This window comes from Dermacentor andersoni, chromosome 2 (assembly GCF_023375885.2).
Source record: "Dermacentor andersoni chromosome 2, qqDerAnde1_hic_scaffold, whole genome shotgun sequence".
Taxonomy (NCBI): Eukaryota; Metazoa; Arthropoda; class Arachnida; order Ixodida; family Ixodidae; genus Dermacentor; species Dermacentor andersoni.
Genome location: NC_092815.1, coordinates 110,872,735 through 110,890,435, shown reverse-complemented (window position 1 = coordinate 110,890,435; position 17,701 = coordinate 110,872,735). Strand labels below are relative to the sequence as shown.

General features: G+C 46.7%; 1 protein-coding gene across 1 annotated transcript; it reads left to right on the top strand.

The window, feature by feature from the left end:
- The first annotated feature begins 8,963 nt into the window (after positions 1-8,963).
- On the top strand, positions 8,964-13,970 carry LOC126541220 (sulfotransferase ssu-1-like). Its single transcript, XM_050187901.2, has 3 exons — positions 8,964-8,981; positions 12,540-12,815; positions 13,359-13,970. Exons 1-3 carry the CDS (start codon positions 8,964-8,966, stop codon positions 13,968-13,970), a joined length of 906 nt encoding a protein of 301 aa, XP_050043858.1.
- Positions 13,971-17,701: the final 3,731 nt, after the last annotated feature.

Genomic DNA, 17,701 nt, shown 5'->3' with positions numbered 1-17,701 from the left:
GCGCGACTTAGCGAGTGTCGCAGAATAAAAATAAATAAATAACTAAATGAAGAAAACTAGGGAGGACGCTGTCAGCCAGCCTCGAGTTCCTCGTATGGTCGTTTCTCGCATACATAACCAGTCTCCCGGGAATTAGCCCGCTTATCGCAAGCACTGAGGGGGGCGCTTGTTCGCTCCAATGGACAAGCCTTGTTCCCTTGTCGGCGCGAGGTCCCCCCCCCCCCCCTTTACCTCCTCCCCCTCCCCTTTCGCTCTTACTACCTCACTCGTTCGCATTCCGCCTTTCCTTGAATCCAGAATTCATCGGCTTGCTTCTCGGCGGTTTCTGCTGTTTTCGCTCCGACTTCTGTCTTTGCTTCGCTCGGCTGCTGTTGCGCGAAGCGCTCCACTCGAACGCGGCTGTTGATCATCGGCGCAGCAGCGTCGCTAGCACGCGGGCTGTTTGCTCCCAAAAGTTAAACACGCGGCGCCGGAATTTTGCCCGCGACCCCCCCTTCGGTCCACGTCCCTCGCTGCCGAGGCAACTGGCACGTTTCGAGCAAACACCGACCACGCCGATCTTAACTCTCTCTCTCTCTCTCTCTTTCTCTCTCTTATATTTCACTTTGTCGTTTCTCCGCCTCTTCTTCTTTTAAGTCTTGCAGAACGCTTCCGGTACGACGTCGAGAGGAAAAAAAGGAGCCCGAACCCTATTCGCACGAAAACGTCACGCCGTTCACTGCGGCGCCCGCCGATGCGCAAGCGATGACGAACCGTAGGTCCACGGTCCCGATGCGACGGTTCCAGGAAACCAGGATTGCGGAGCAATCACTCCCGTGAAGTTGGGGCTGCTCCAGCTTCGAAACGGGCACTGCGCACTTTTACGGCCGAAGTACATAGCTGTGCATCGGTATCATGGCTCATTACGCACACGATGTGCGTCGGCGTTCTCGATCGTTTGTGACCGTGTCGGTGTGAACCCTTACGTCGAAGACTTAAGGATCGGTCCGTTGCGTTGCTTGCGGAAGTGGCCCTTCTACGGATGCTATGCTTTGTTGAATATCTGGGGCCTGCGCGGACTGCAGGCGTTGGCTTACTTTTTGGCCAAACTTGGTAATCGATCACTGACCCGAGAGGTCCTACTGGGACCTCATCCAGGCTCTAAATCCAGTCGCACTCAGATTTTAGTCCGGGAGTTATAAAGAAAAAGAAAGAAAAAGTAACATCAGAATAATTCCATTAATTGCGTTCCTGCAAGCGCAACGCGCATATCCACGTGTTTTGGAAACTGCTCCTGCGGCCATCCGTCGAACTTCATCGCAATGCACAAACGTAACTCAATGAGCGGCATTTCAAAAATAAAAAAAAAAAAAAAATCAGGAGTCCGTTAGAGTTTCAGCAAATTTCAGTTAGCAACATCTAGAGGGTGCGCAATAACATGCGCATTTACAGCACTTATTCGAAACGTTCCTGCTGCATTACAGCAGTGTCTCATTTCTGACCAAGCATCGGCTAATTTGGGCGCTGCCTTTACGGCTATTTGTCGAACTTCACTGTAGTACACCACCGTAAGTCAACAGGCATTAACTTAATATATATATATATATATAAGTCAACGGGCATTAATTTAATATATATATATATATATATATATATATATATATATATATATATATATATATATATCGAAGGGTCACGAAGGGTCACAACATCGAAGGGTCACGAGTTCAAATCGCCTGTTATGTTCCTTTTTTTTTTTCGCCCCTTTTTCTTTCTTTCTTTTTTTTTCTTTCTTTTAATGTCTTTTCCTTTATTTTATCACTGTACGGGAACCCTCCTAAAATATAAAAAAATATATATATATATATCTTCATATATGTATGGCCTCACATGTGCAGGTCATAAATACCAGGTTCTCTAGCCGAGTGCCATCCGTGCGGTATATCCGAGCTCAGATTGGTACACCTTGACTGATCCAATAGGGCACCACTGTATATTAAATGAGGCGTACAACTCCTGCGGGACCCGCCGTGGTTGCTCAGTGGCTATGGTGTTAGACTGCTGAGCACGAGGTCGCGGGATCGGATCCCGGCCACGGCGGCCGCATTTCGATGGGGGCGAAATGCGAAAACACCCGTGTACTTAGATTTAGGTGCACGTTAAAGAACCCCAGGTGGACGAAATTTCCGGAGTCCTCCACTACGGCGTGCCTCATAATCAGAAAGTGGTTTTGTCACGTAAAAGCCCACAATTTATTTTAAATTTAACTCCTGCGCGGACGGTACAGTATCCGCCTCCCGTGCAAGAGGACCGTGATTCAAATCCCGGACCGCAGAATTCTCCACCGGAAAATACCAGAAAAAAAAAAAAAAAACGTGTGTTGAGAAAATTGCACAAACAGGCCTGGAGTGCGGCCTGATCCCGGGGACCAGAACCGGTAACGCACTCTCTCACCAGAGCAGGATTGGCCACCCTGGTGCAGTACTTGGCCACAACCTCCTATATGAACACAACAATCAAACCCCGGCCCTCAGTCCCCAGCAGCTGCGAAGCAACTGACCACGGCGGCGGTCAGACCTGCGACGCTGCAGAGGGTGCTAAGAATCCCTGGCTCCGGACAGGCCGCCATTGGAATATGAACCTGGCAACGTTTAACGCTAGAACGTTATCTAGTGAGGCGAGTCTAGCAGTGCTATTGGAGGAATTAGAGGGCAGTAAATGGGATATAATAGGGCTCAGTGAAGTTAGGAGGCCAAAAGAAGCATATACAGTGCTAAAAAGCGGGCACCTCCTGTGCTACCGGGGCTTAGCAGAGAGACGAGAACTAGGAGTCGGATTCCTGATTAATAAGAACATAGCTGGTAACATACAGGAATTCTATAGCATTAACGAGAGGTTGGCATGTCTTGTTGTGAAACTTAATAAGAGGTACAAAATGAAGGTTGTACAGGTCTAGGCCCCTACATCTAGCCATGATGACCAGGAAGTCGAAAGCTTCTATGAAGACGTGGAATCGGCGATGGTATATAAAGTCAAAACAAAATACAGTATACTGATGGGCGATTTCAATGCCAGGGTAGGCAAGAAGCAGGCCGGAGACAAGTCAGTGGGGGAATATGGCATAGACTCTAGGAATAGCAGAGGAGAGTTATTAGTAGAGTTTGCAGAACAGAATAATATGCGGATAATGAATACCTTTTTCCGCAAGCGGGTTAGCCGAAAGTGGACGTGGAGGAGCCCGAATGGTGAGACTAGAAATGAAATCGACTTCATACTCTGCGCGAACCCTGGCATCATACAAGATGTAGACGTGCTCGGCAAGGTGCGCTGCAGTGACCATAGGATGGTAAGAACTCGAATTAGCCTTGACTTGAGGAGGGAACGGAAGAAACTGGTACATAAGAAACCAATCAATGAGTTAGCGGTAAGAGGGAAACTAGAGGAATTCCGGATCAAGCTACAGAACAGGTATTCGGCTTTAACCCAGCAAGAGGACCATAGTGTTGAAGCAATGAACGACAATCTTATGGGCATCATTAAGGAGTGCGCAATAGAAGTCGGTGGTAACGCCGTTAAACAGGAAACCAGTAAGCTATCGCAGGAGACGAAAGATCTGATCAAGAAACGCCAATGTATGAAAGCCTCTAACCCTACAGCTAGAATAGAACTGGCAGAACTTTCTAAGTTAATCAACAAGCGTAAGACAGCGGACATAAGGAACTATAAAATGGATAGAATTGAACAGGCTCTCAGGAACGGAGGAAGCCTAAAAGCAGTACAGAAGAAACTAGGAATAGGCAAGAATCAGATGTGTGCGTTAAGAGACAAAGCCGGCAATATCGTTACTAATATGGATGAGATAGTTCAAGTGGCTGAAGAGTTTTATAGAGATTTATACAGTACCAGTAACACCCACGACGATAAGGTGAGAGAGAATAGTCTAGAGGAACTTGAAATCCCACAAGTAACACCGGAAGAGGTAAAGAACGCCTTGGGAGCTATGCAAAGGGGGAAGACAGCTGGGGAGGATCAGGTAACAGCAGATTTGTTGAAGGATGGTGGGAACACTGTCCTAGAAAGGTTGGCCGCCCTATATACACAATGCCTCATGACCTCGAACGTACCGGAATCTTGGAAGAACGCTAACATAATCCTAATCCATAAGAAAGGGGACGCCAAAGACTTGAAAAATTATAGACCGATCAGCGTACTGTCCGTTGCCTACAAAGTATTTACTAAGGTAATCGCAAATAGAATCAGGAATACCTTAGACTTCTGTCAACCAAAGGACCAGGCAGGATTCCGTAAAGGATACTCAACAATAGACCATATTCACACTATCAATCAGGTGATAGAGAATTGTGCGGAATATAACCAACCCTTATATATAGCCTTCATTGATTACGAAAAAGCATTTGATTCAGTCGAAACCTCAGCAGCCATGGAGGCACTACGGAATCAGGGTGTAGATGAGCCATATGTAAAGATACTGGAAGCTATCTATAGCGGTTCCACAGCCACCGTAATCCTCCACAAAGAAAGTAACAAAATACCAATAAAGAAAGGCGTCAGAAAGGGAGATGCGATATCTCCAATGCTATCCACAGCGTGTTTACAGGAGGTATTCAGAGACCTGGAGTGGGAAGAATTGGGGATAAAAGTTGATGGAGAATACCATAGCAACTTGCGATTCGCTGATGATATTGCCTTGCTTAGTAACTCAGGAGACCAATTGCAATGCATGCTCACTGACCTGGAGAGGCAAAGCAGAAGGGTGGGTGTGAAAATTAATCTACAGAAAACTAAAGTAATGTTTAACAGTCTCGGAAGAGAACCGCAGTTTACGATAGGTAGCGAGGCACTGGAAGTGGTAAGGGAATACATCTACTTAGGGCAGGTAGTGACCTCGGATCCGGATCATGAGACTGAAATAACCAGAAGAATAAGAATGGGCTGGGGGGCGTTTGGCAGGCATTCTCAAGTCATGAACAGCAGGTTGCCACTATCCCTCAAGAGGAAAGTGTATAACAGCTGTGTCTTACCAGTACTCACCTACGGGGCAGAAACCTGGAGGCTCACGAAAAGGGTTCTGCTGAAATTGAGGACGACGCAACGAGCCATGGAAAGAAGAATGATAGGTGTAACTTTAAGGGACAAGAAAAGAGCAGATTGGGTGAGGGAACAAACGCGGGTAAATGACATCTTAGTTGAAATCAAGAAAAAGAAATGGGCATGGGCCGGACATGTAATGAGGAGGGAAGATAACCGATGGTCATTAAGGGTTACGGACTGGATTCCAAGGGAAGGAAAGCGTAGTAGGGGGCGGCAGAAAGTTAGGTGGGCGGATGACATTAAGACGTTTGCAGGGACAACATGGCCACAATTAGTACATGACCGGGGTAGTTGGAGAAGTATGGGAGAGGCCTTTGCCCTGCAGTGGGCGTAACTAGGCTGATGATAATGATGATATTCCAAGCTCATGTCTGAGCTTGGAATTTCAAGTAATCGTCATCGACACAATTCTTCTTCTACTTCCTTTTATTATTACTAGAAAAGGCGTAAAAAGTGTAAGCCAAAGAACTTAGAATCGCCTTGCCTCTGTAAATTGAACAGCACTCGCCTGTCTGAAAATCGGAGGACTGGAAGGGTGAAAGGAAGAGAGCAACTGCAGAGAAGGTAAAAAGAAAAGACAGAAGGAAAGAAAAAGAACCTCCCAGTGAATCTATGCTGCTAAAAGTAATTGAATCGCCATCTTCAAGGCGTTCCCAAGAAAGACACGCCGCAAGACGGCACAGATTAACTGAAATGTATGCTATGAAAGTCCGAAAGACTACAAAAAGGTGCTGAAGCATGCGCGGTGCTACGAACATTACAAGCTCCAGAACGCCAGTACAACAGCTACTCATATGCTTTAAAGCATGAAATTCGGCCTTAAGCGTTGCAAAAAAGGAGCCTAAAAATTTTTTGCAGAACCTGTCTCACGATGACTGTCGACAGTAGTGCGTTAGCGTCGGACCAATATAGCGACACAGTGCATTGCCATCGTCGAAATGAGTTGCGTATAAAGCGTGTGCTACAGCGGGACTCTTTCGCGCTTCCCTAAGAACACTCGGCGCCATCTAGCGCCGCCGCCGCGAAGCCTGTGCGTGGCCTCCGAAATGCGTGGCGCACTGGAGTGCGCGAACGCTGAGAAACACGTCATGCGGCAACCGGGCTCCTCTCTCGCGCTTCTTTATGGACACGCTTCGCCATCTAGTGGCACTGCCGCGAAGTTCGCGCGTGGCCACCGAGACAAGAAGTGTGGCGCGCCGGTGCCTGTGAACGCTGAGAATTGTTCCCTCGCTTGCCGCACATACAGTGGCACATGCTCAGAGACCCAAGTTGGCGAGAGGTTCATTGAGTAGCGGCCTATACTTAGTGCATTCATGGCGCCGCTCGCTAAACCGTTGGAGTGAGACTTCTTTTGAAAAGCGACACATACCCAGTGCATTTGCATCGCAGCCTGCTGAAGCGTCGGGTTGCTGTCCTTGAGGAACACGTGAGACATGGACCAGTGGGTGACCCAGTAGGTGGCTTCAATGAACGTCAAATACGTTCTTTGGAGACGCCTACTGGCACACACTCAGTGACCCAAGCTGGTATCAAAGAGGTTGACTGAAGACCAGCACAGACCGTATGGCACGTTCCCAGTGCTCCAAGTCGGCATGAAAGAGGTTCGATGAAGAGCGGTACGTACCCAGTCCCGCATCTACAGTGACCCATGTCGGCGTGAAACGGGTTCGTTGAATACCGACACACAGCGCTTCCGGCCGGCCTGTCTGCTTTTCTAAAAAAAAATTATCCCTCCTTCAGTTTCCAAGAACGCAGAGGTACCTCGAGAAGCCACTATCCAGGATGAAAATGAAGAGCTAATGGCTTATGCAGGCTTCAAGGCACGTCGTTCAGAAATGCGAGCTACCGCTTCCAGTTATTTGTTCAAGCTGCGTGGTGTCAAATAACGGCGGGTGGTATCCCGCTTTTCGTTGAGCCTCTTTCGTTGTTCTTTGACTTGCACCTTTTCCTTTTCACCTTTCCGCTTATTGTATCGCGAATTTAATGTAGCAATACTTACCTGATGTCTCCTTCTTCTCCTATTCAAGGACATCCGCCTTGGCTAGCTTTTATCTCTGCCTGAGATTGGCCCACTGACTCGTTTTTACGCAGTGGCATCAATACAGTCCCTGTGGCTGTCGTGCCTACCAATGGGAAATCAATACAGATATACAACTCGAAACCGATTCATGTGGAGCTTCGAAAGGCTACTTTCCAGTTCTAGAAGACCACCGATATCCGCCACTTTGGTCGTGCTGGTGTTCTTTGCTGTTCATCTGTCCAGAAGTGCGCTTGAGACCTCCTCAAGTGTCCTGAGTTTGCGTCAAATGTAGTGAGGCTGATTATTCCAGCACACCTTGCTTAATCGAAAGGCTTATTCCGCGTGGTGGACTAAGCCTGAACCCTTCAGAAGTGCTAGACTTGTACTTGTAATCCTTGTACTTGTAGTTGTGATACCTTGTAATCAGCTTTGAAGTGGAACGTTAATTGGTTAAACCACATTGAACAAATGGCACTAAGGCAACACGTGTCGTGGTATGGTTACATAATACCAGTAACCGACACTAGGGGCTGCGAGGACACACGTTAATGATGACATATAAAATGTGTGCGCATCCCCTGACAATATTTTCTCCCCAAATTCTAAATAACGTTATTTCATTATTTAAATAACCAATTACAAGATTACCTTTCTTACCTGGAGACGAGCGGGGTAAAAGCCACTGATGCTTCACTGTCTGAATAGAAGGCTGGAGCAGGCATTTTCTCTCATTCTCTTAGATGGCCATTTCCTATTAGCGTTCCGGATTACACGCCTATTTTCATAGCAGAGCTCTTCATGACTGTTCTAGCACTACGCAAACTTCCCACGAACGAATCGCCAGCTGTCGCAGTTACAAAATCTCTGTCCTTATGTTCTTCGCTTTCCACAGCAACAAATACAACACTCTTAAATCTGTTCCGAAATATAGTCCCTATACAGTTACGAAAAAGATTATTTTCCTATGGGTAACAGGTCACCGCGGTTAACACTTAAACAACATGGCAGATTTATTAGCCAGTATGTCTCTAAGTGGACCTGTTATTCCTATTTTACCTGATAGTGCTCGCGTCGCTGCATCGAGATACAGAAAATATTGTTGTAGAAAATGATTTAAGCAAATTATCGCTGGTAACATCGCCAGACTTTCAACACATCCTTTTTTGCTCCAATAAACAGTGGTGCCCTCCTCATCAATTAGCAGTTACATACACCAGATTACGCTGTCGTATGCAACAATTGAATTTTTAATTTATGCAGAGCTGATCTGGTGATGTCTCCTCTATGGTCACAACTATAATAAAATTGAATCAATAGACCACCTACATTTACCCTGCCGACAATACTCCAACCACAGAAACAGATTACTCGAAGCTCAAATCTGCAAGATTTGGTTAGGATTAAGTATTCTGGTATCATTATATTTTGGGACCTCGGCACTATATGTTGTAGTCATGTAGATATTTGTTGCGCAGTGTTTGATATTTTTACTAAAACAAAGCGATTACTTTTCATTTCTGTGGCTTTATTCTGCTATCTGATCACTATTAACTTCACTGAAATTATTTCTCCTAATCTTTTTAATTAATGGCGTCTTTATTCTCTCCGTGATTATTACCTCTTTCGTAAGTTTACTTCAGTTAGTCTGACTGCTCAATCGCGTACGTTTCTAGTTTCTTTTTTCTGTATTTCCATTTGGTTTTCCTTTTCATTTGCGTTTCTCCTCTTCAAGTATCGTCATCATCAGCCTGCCTTCCGCTCGAGGGGAGAAGAAGTTTGAGACCTCTTGAAACGCGAGCTACCGCTTCCAGCGATCTTGTTCGAAAGGCTGAGCGCAGCTGAGAGAAACACGATGGGTTGCTTGCCAATGGTGAGTCGATGGACTGTTCAGGTGCGCAGTCATTCCCCTGAGTGGTTTTGCGAGTGAGTGAGCGATTCAATGGTCGGCTGCCCACGAATTTCTTCAGTGCGTATATGTTAATGCTGCTCTTTCGGGTGACTCCTGGCATAGCCGTTTCTCTAATTGATAATCTTGCATGAGTTCACTTTTCATATTTTTATTGCGATAGCAATTATGTGGACACTCCAGGCGCATTTCTGCCGTCGCCGTGAGGTTCCGTATGAGTGAAAGTGTGATGGTGAGCCGGCGAACGCGGTTCGATCTCGCGTGTGCGAGCGAGGGAAGCGGCCCGGATTGCGTGCCCTCTCCTGCCGCGCGCGAGGCAGGCGGGGTAAGGCGAGGAATAAGGTGCGTTCTTCTCCTGCGGCTGCTAATGGGGTGCCTCGATGTCGTCCTCGCCCGCCGCTCCGTACAGAGTGGAGACAACCACGGCGTCTGATACGGCCTTGGCCATGCGAATCGTGGACGCTGTAGTAGGCGCCTTTGGCGGACGCCGTAGGGACGCGTTTCCGCCGCTCGTGTGTTTTGAAAGCGATATGCAACGTGTCCAAAGTACGCGCCCGCGCGGGCCTCACGCTCAAAGCGATCTGCGATGTTTGCATAGTGCGCGTAGTACTGGTAGCTTCGTATGCGCTGTGCTTTCGACTTTTCGTTTGCGTTGAAGCGAGATATGCATGAAGGCCAATTCGCTTGCTTCTGCCACGATTCCTCACTCCAGACTTTTCACAGTCAGTTTCCGCGCTCATCGAGCGAGATGTGTTCATGTTTACCTGTGTGCGCGTGACACCGTGCTGGTTAATTTAGTTGAAACACGTTGGCGGGCTAGTTAATTTGAATCCACGATAGAATGTGTAAGCGCGACTGAACAAGGACGTATAAAGAAGCAGATAACAAAGCGCTGTCTCTGTGCGTCTGTTTCTTTCTACGTCCTCGTTGAGTCACGCCTAAACATTCTAGAATTGTTAATTTAATTAGTAAGCGAATGTTTGCAAGCTTATACGGCCGATAAAACTATTATCCTTACTTAGTACAGCTATCTTCTTATTTGCTATCGCAATTGGTGCTTCGCCTTTGGGGCGGAACTACGATTTCTTTATTTATGACGAGCCAGGTAAGCCAGGAGAGCTTCCGGATATTTAGGCAAGACGTGTAATACACTGTTTTTCTGTGGCTTTCATGGCTTCTCTAGTGTGCATGTGTGTGCATGCGTGCGTGTGTGTGCGTGCGCGTGTGTGTGTGCATGTGTGTATGTATGTGTGTGCATGCGTGCGTGCGTGCGTGTGTGTGTGCGTGTGTGCGTGCGTGTGTGCGTGCGTGCGTGTGTGAATGCGTTCCCTGTCTCGACGGTAACGCCAGTGGTGGAAACCCTGGCCTCCTGCAGAAGTTAAAATGATCGAGAAGCAAAGCAAGGGTGAGGAAGGCTACTATGGTCATAAGACCTGAAGTGGTACTGTATGTTCACAGGGTCACTCACAACCTAAGGAAGGTGACAGACTGGTTTGGAGTACCTTTTGTCTTTTCAGCCTAAGCTCACGCGCTTCTGCCCTCGGACCTCCGGTTATCCTAAAAGAATGCAAGGCTGTGGCAAGAAGTATGCCAAGCTGTATGCCAAATGTAATGTAGGAGTTGTGTATGAAATCCCCCTGGCGCGTGGCAAGTCTTACATAGGGTGGACATAGGGTGGCTGAATGATCGAGCCAGAGAACATGAACAAAAGTTAACTCAAGACTCATTGGTGCACTTGCCTGCGCACTGCAATGCCTGCCCTGTAAACAACGTTTCAAGGAGACAAATATTCTGGGGAGAAGCCAAGACCAGGCTGCGCACGAACTTATGGAGACATATCATATAAGAAAGACCAAGATTGTGTTAGTGATAGTTCCATTAGGCTGTTTTAATCGGAGATAAACTTCTTTTTATAAGTGGTTGCCCCACTTGACTGATTAGTGGTATTGTTGCTGCGTTCTGCGTGTGTTATATTTGTGTATATAGTGCCACGAGTTGCCGTGAATAAATCAGTTAAAAGTTACCGCCCGTGTCGTCGTTCTGTGTTCTCTTCCCCTGTCCTCGTCTTTATTAGCGGTCAATACGATATGCAGTAAACACCAACTAGGCCAAGCCGAATTTTTTTTGAAGCTGCGAGCCGGTTGCGCTGATCACTGAGCCAATGAGAAATTAGCACACCTGACAAATATAGCAAGGTTTGTGGCATAATTAAGGCAAACGTCGAGAGTGGTGACGCCCGCAGAGGCATTTCGTATATATATATATATATATATATATATATATATATATATATTTTTTTTTTTTCTTTTATTGGGTTTTACGTGCCAAAACCACTTTCTGATTATGAGGCACGCCGTAGTGGAGGACTCCGGAAATTTCGACCACCTGGGGTTCTTTAACGTGCACCTAAATCTAAGTACGCGGGTGTTTTCGCATTTCGCCCCCATCGAAATGCGGCCGCCGTGGCCGGGATGTGTGTATATATATATATATATATATATATATATATATATATATATATATATATATATATATATATATATATATATATATATATATATATATATATATATATATATATATATATATATATATATATATATGCACAAGACTTTTTTGCGATCATTGCAAATTTAAGTGGCGCACGTATACATTATATGCTCATCAGCAGCTGTTTCTCGTCTTCTGCCATTCGGACGTTGAGCGGAGAAAATCCTGCGTGCGTTTTGCGAGGCAAGACTGCACGCAGATTAATCTTCGCTTCGCACAAGTAACGTTCCGAAGAGACGCTGCCCTTTCCTAGACGCGTGTCTTCAGCGCGCTATGGATTATTTGCAGGCTGCGGATGGCGAACACCGACTGCATATTGCCATACGGTTTTAAGTAAGACTCTGCGGGTTCAAGTGCTAATGCGCGCGTTGTATACGCTGCGGATGTTTGTGAAATGCTACAGATTAAGAACACTGCTCACAATTGTAAATAAAGGGACGTTTTGGGTGGCTATAGAAAGGAACAAAAATAAAGATAAACTAATGAATGCACTGTTGCGCCAAAAAAGGAAAATAAAGACTTGGGAGGGAGAGTACGGAACGACAGATTGAGCGCTGGATCAGCGCTCAATCTGTCGTTTTGTACTCTCCCTCCTAAGTCATTATTTTCCTTTTTTGGCGCAACAGTGTATTCATTAGATCCCAACCAGCTCGCCCAGCAACGTGTTCTACTCAGCCTAATTATAAACTGTCGACGTCTCTTTAATTCTACGGGGATAGTTAGGCGGAATCGGGAAATGCACTTAGATACTCTGTCCGCGGAAGAAGCATGAATATGGAAACGAAGATCGCAACCTCATGACATGATTCTTGGCTATGCGAGTCACGTTCAGACGAAAGTCGAACTATTGTGCCATGTTATCACGTTGTTATCGGCACAATCGCAGACTATCACCTGAAACTTCATCGCCGAAAGTCGGCAATGTTCTTTTTTTTTTGTGCGTGCTTCCAAATGCTCCGTTTCGTGTCGCAGTCCGGCAACCGACTGGGCTTCTCGCAAGTGACCAAGAAGCCCAAGTTCGTGTACGTGGAGGGCATCCGGCTGTCGCCAGCACTGACGCAGGACAGCATCGTCTTCTCGCTCAACTTCGACCCGCTGGCCACGGACATCGTGATCGACTCGTATCCCGGCTGCGGCAGCTCCTGGGTTGTGCAGATCGTCCACCTGCTGCTCAACAACGGCCACCTCGGAAAGATCGCCGAGTCGCTCACCAGGGAGGTCTGCTACCTCGAGGCGGAAGGAAACCAGGTGCGTGTGTGTGTATGTCTGCGCGGACGCTGCATGTCGTATGCTCAGTTCCAATGACCGGTTACCGGTCATCGGAACGTTACCGCCACATCAAAAGAATAGTGAATGACATTATTATTATTTTTTAGTATGATGAAAATAGTCATGTTAAAACCATTGCGAACGATATTAACATGCTGACCGACGAGTTGGCAAGGACCGATAAAGCAACAATTCTAAACATAAGACACACTTATGTATAGTTGATATAGCAATTATGTAAATGTCGTTTGGCACCGTTCTTTAACTGCAGGAAACAACGTTTGCGCATTCTCGAAGCTAAAAAATGTCTGCAAGGCGCATAGGTGGGACGCCTAAGTTATATACTACGCGAAGAGATGCAGGAGAATAAGAAACGAAGAGCAGCTGTTCAGTACTGCCCTAGTTTTTCGGTGTTTCTTTTCAGTCTGTTGGAATTGACCAGTGGAAGTACAGTATGGAAAATACATTGATTGAATTGGGTGTACCACACAGCCTGTCATTAGGTCCTGCTTGATCCTGCAGGTCGACTCGTACCGGGCTCCACGGATCATCAAGACACACCTACCGTTCAATGGCATCGCCTACAACCCTGCAGCCAAGTACATCTACATCGCCCGGAACGTCAAGGACTGTTGCGTGTCCATCTACCACATCATGAAGGCGTATCCAGAGGACTATCAGTTCCAGAACGGGACATTCGAGGACGTCTTCGAGTGCTTCATCCGCGGCGAGATGGAGTACAACGACTACTTCGATCACCTGCTGCCCTGGTGGAGCTACAAGAACGAGCCCAACATACTGTTCCTCGTCTTCGAGACCATGAAGAAGGAGCCCAAGGAGCACGTGCAGATAATCGCCCAGTTCCTGGGCGGCGTCGCCAACGACTTCATCCAGGATCAGAACAAGCTGCAGTCCTTGCTGCGCTTGACCAATATCCTCTTTATGAAGCTCAAGGCACGCGAATACGCCTCCGTCATGCCCAAGAGGAAGTTCTTCGTCCGGGAGGGCGTGATAGGTCAGTGGAAGAACTTCTTCACGGGTGAGCAGTCGCGCCGCATGAACAACAGGTTCTTCCAGAGGACTGTCGACACGCCCATGAACCTTCTCTGGAAAGGGATGGGCGTCTTCGACTGATTGCTTTCATGTGTGCCTTTGCGACATCTGTGCATTCGTAGTTATCTTTCTTCCTCTCTCTCTTCTTTTTGTGTGTTTGGAGGGGCTGCGGATGCTTAACTTGCCTTGGACAGGCGATTTGTAGTTTAGATAGGTGTTTCATGAGCTAGTGTTTCAATAAATTGTTCCCGATTATATTGCAGTGAACGATGCGAAGCTTGTGGAGACCACATATGTTTTCGCGTGCCACCATGTCCAGGCAACGTGAAGGCTGCTACAGCTGTTTACCATGTTTATAAAATAGAGAAACAGAAAATATAACTCGGTATTGCTGCGTAACCTACTTCATTCTCATACGCTGGAAGAGGTTATCCAGAAAAGCCACTGTACAAGTTATCAGCGCTCCGTGCAATACCACTGACCCTTGGCTGCGATTCTAATGCTTACTGGTCGCATAGCTATAGGACGAACTTTACTATAAATCATTACAATTATTTTGAATTACCCTATCTACTTGTAAAAGGCATCTGCGCTACGTTGAAATATTAGCACCGGTAATAGGAGAGGCTTTCCAAATGCTTTAATTTTAGGGACAGTTCTATGCCTTCCGCCGCGGCGCTGTTTTTAAAAGGCTATTCAATGAATGGAAATGCGTTACCACTACTGTGTGACAATATTCATTTCCATTGCAAAGTTAGCCTAAATTCTGAACGCTGCGCGCCTCGAGTATGTCATCACAAGCAAACTGCATTGGCAATGCTGGGCGTCGCGGCGTTTCAACGCTTTGAGCCTTCAAGCTTACGTGGCTTACACAACCAAGCTTCACCGACCGCTTTCATTTTCACATGACCAACAGTTGTTTCTAACACTATTCCATAGTATAGACACAGCTGGCGGCACACACAAAACACGTAACGGGACGAGACAAATGGACTCGACACCACGACCGAGGTCCCGCCTACACTCGGACAGCGACAACTCTCTCTTGTCCCCGAAGTGATTGCCACGTCTTTGTCATGTCTGTGAGAACCTGACTCGCTATATATTATCGGTTAAACGGGAACAATGAACGATAGCAGGAGTGCTTCACGCGCAATCAATTAAGTCATTAATAACATGGTCACAACGATAAAATATGCTAACCTGAGGGCACTCGTTTACACATTCAATCACATATTCAAAACTAAAGCTCAGAAGAAGCTTTGACAACGCTGAGCCTTTTCCTCCGCAGCGCCGTGGATAACCTAATGGGGGAAAAGCGTTGTATTCGCTTGACAGACGGGCAAATGGGGTGCCCGCTCCTAGAAGACGAGCTAGATTCAAGGGCGCTTCTACTGGCCGCATGTTAAGTAGGTTCTCCCAGTAGCCAGATATCGTGTCAACGCCCGGCCGGGTGAAGCAGAGGACAACCCGGGAGCCAGTGCTATTCGGACTTGCGATTATACGGCGAAGCGCTCGCTTGCGTTCGTTTCTGCATGTTGCGTTGTTCGTTCAACGAAACTTTCGGTTGCCTACCCCGCAGCAAATTGATAAGGCACTGGAGTGTGGAGCTACGAGGACGGTTATGGCGGTGGACACACAACGCTGGAGACATATGCTCGAGATTGGGAACACGACGCTTTGATGCAAATCAACGTGCTACGCCGGAAAGCGGGGCTTGAGATGACTGGGCTCTTGAGTGCCTGACGATGCAGCTACGGCTTCAGCTCTAATGTCATGATTTTCGTGAAGTAATTCCTGGAACGGTGAGCGAATGAGAGTGTTACTTACTCCTGCAGGAAGCGGCCCTGCTCGAGGATTTGATTAAGACAGTGTGGACCAGTATAGACTATGTCAAGTCTCCATCTCGCTGACATTGCACGATTCCATCGCTCCTTACTACTTGGATCAACCTTTCTACCATCAGTACTTCCAAAGGACATCCACGCTGAAGGCCTTACTTGCGTTGTTAAGGTTCCTGCGGAATACGGCGCTAAACGATAGACTTTGAGAACGCCAACCCCTACCTCTCTGTAGTGTACGCGGTTTGTTCGTGCTCGTCTCTCTTTCTCTCTATCTCCCCCTTCTACTCTCTTTCTCTTTTTATCCGCCCTTAACCCTTCCCTCCGTGCAGGGTAGCCAACCGGAACTACCTCTGGGTAACCTCCCTGCCTTTCTATGATCTCTCTCTCTCTCTCTCTCTCTCTCTCTCTCTCTCTCTCATTTTAATTTCCAATGTCAGTTTGCTCGTAATATATCGGCATTTCTGCCGATTCGACCGGTTCTATAGAGCTTTAGAAACTCGCGGCCTGTTGCTTGTTTATTAGGTCATTGGTTGCTTAGGAGAGCTAAGGGGCGGCGGCCATATAGCAAACACTCCCAATTAAGTCATAGACGGTAGCTTGCCGATGTGCTTTAGAAGAAAAGTACGGGCACATGTTGCCGGTAGTAACCTACAGGGATGCAACGCGGAGACAATGAAGGCCTGTGAAAAGGCTATGGATCGCGTAATGAACGTTGCAACTGAGAATGATAGAGGTAGAGCATCAAGGGACTGAGGAAGCCCATGGTAAGGATTACAGAGAAAAGGCAGGTGGTTGATATTCTAGTTATTATCATGAGACAGAAATGGAGAAATAATAAGCAATGGTACAGTCATTTACAAGAATACTATATGACTTTCTGTACTTGCTGCTGTTATTGTTGTTGTTGTTTCTGTTTCTAGCTGCAATTTGCTTCTTGTTTCTGAAGTTTTTTTTGTGATTTTGGCGACATCCTCCTCAGATATTGTTGCACGTGAGATTAAATTTTAGTACAAAGTGAGCGTCTTGTCCTGTCCTTTTCTTTTTCCGTGTAGTGTTCCTATGCAGTTTGATGGAGATTTAGAAATTAGCAGGCATGTAGATGGAATCGGCTAGCGCAAGACGGGGGTAACTGTAGACCGTCTGGAAAGGCATTCGTCCTGCTGTGGATCCAACATTGTCTTATATATGATGATCAGGATGACAGACCCATGGATATGTATGCCCTTGACGGTAATGACGGGCATCTGCCGGATGAAGGTATATTCCATAGATTTAGCGTATATAGACAGAATTTTCCTTTTTTTACACCGTAGTTCAACATCAAATTATATCGGAGCCTATCCTTCTACGAACGCTTTTAAGGCTTGTTGACTAGGCCTATCGTTTAAAATTAGCGGGGCAGACAATCACGTTACATGACTGATCAGCAATCATCACGTCGACTACGGGAGTATGACCGCAAAGCGTAAGCAGTTGGGCGTTCCTGGTGAGCCAGGAACCGCCAACTGCGTAATCCTTTAATGTCGAAGCTTGCGCACATCAGCGATGGTGACGCGCAGGTGGGTTAATTGTATGTCTTAATGACCCCGGTCGTCTGAGTATAGTCACTCCGGTTTATGTGACGCTTTTTTTCTGTAAAAACCTCATGTAGCCCCCCATCCGTATACAGTTCACAAACCTACTTGATGTACGTGGTCGCATCATTACTCTGGCACGCTCACCCAGCACCAAATATAGTCTATAGCTGGTGTTGACCAAGGCTATGCGGTATCGAAGTACATGTATGTATCTTAGATATATATATTAAAATACTGTTCAGGTATCTTGCATCTGTGTAAGCAGGTGCTACGCAAGCAAAGGCCAGCATGCACTAAACACGCGCAGTGTCTTGTTGAACTTACTCTGCTTGCTTCACTTACTCCATTGCCGCTGTGCATATCTCCCATTTCCCATAGACTATTTCAAGTC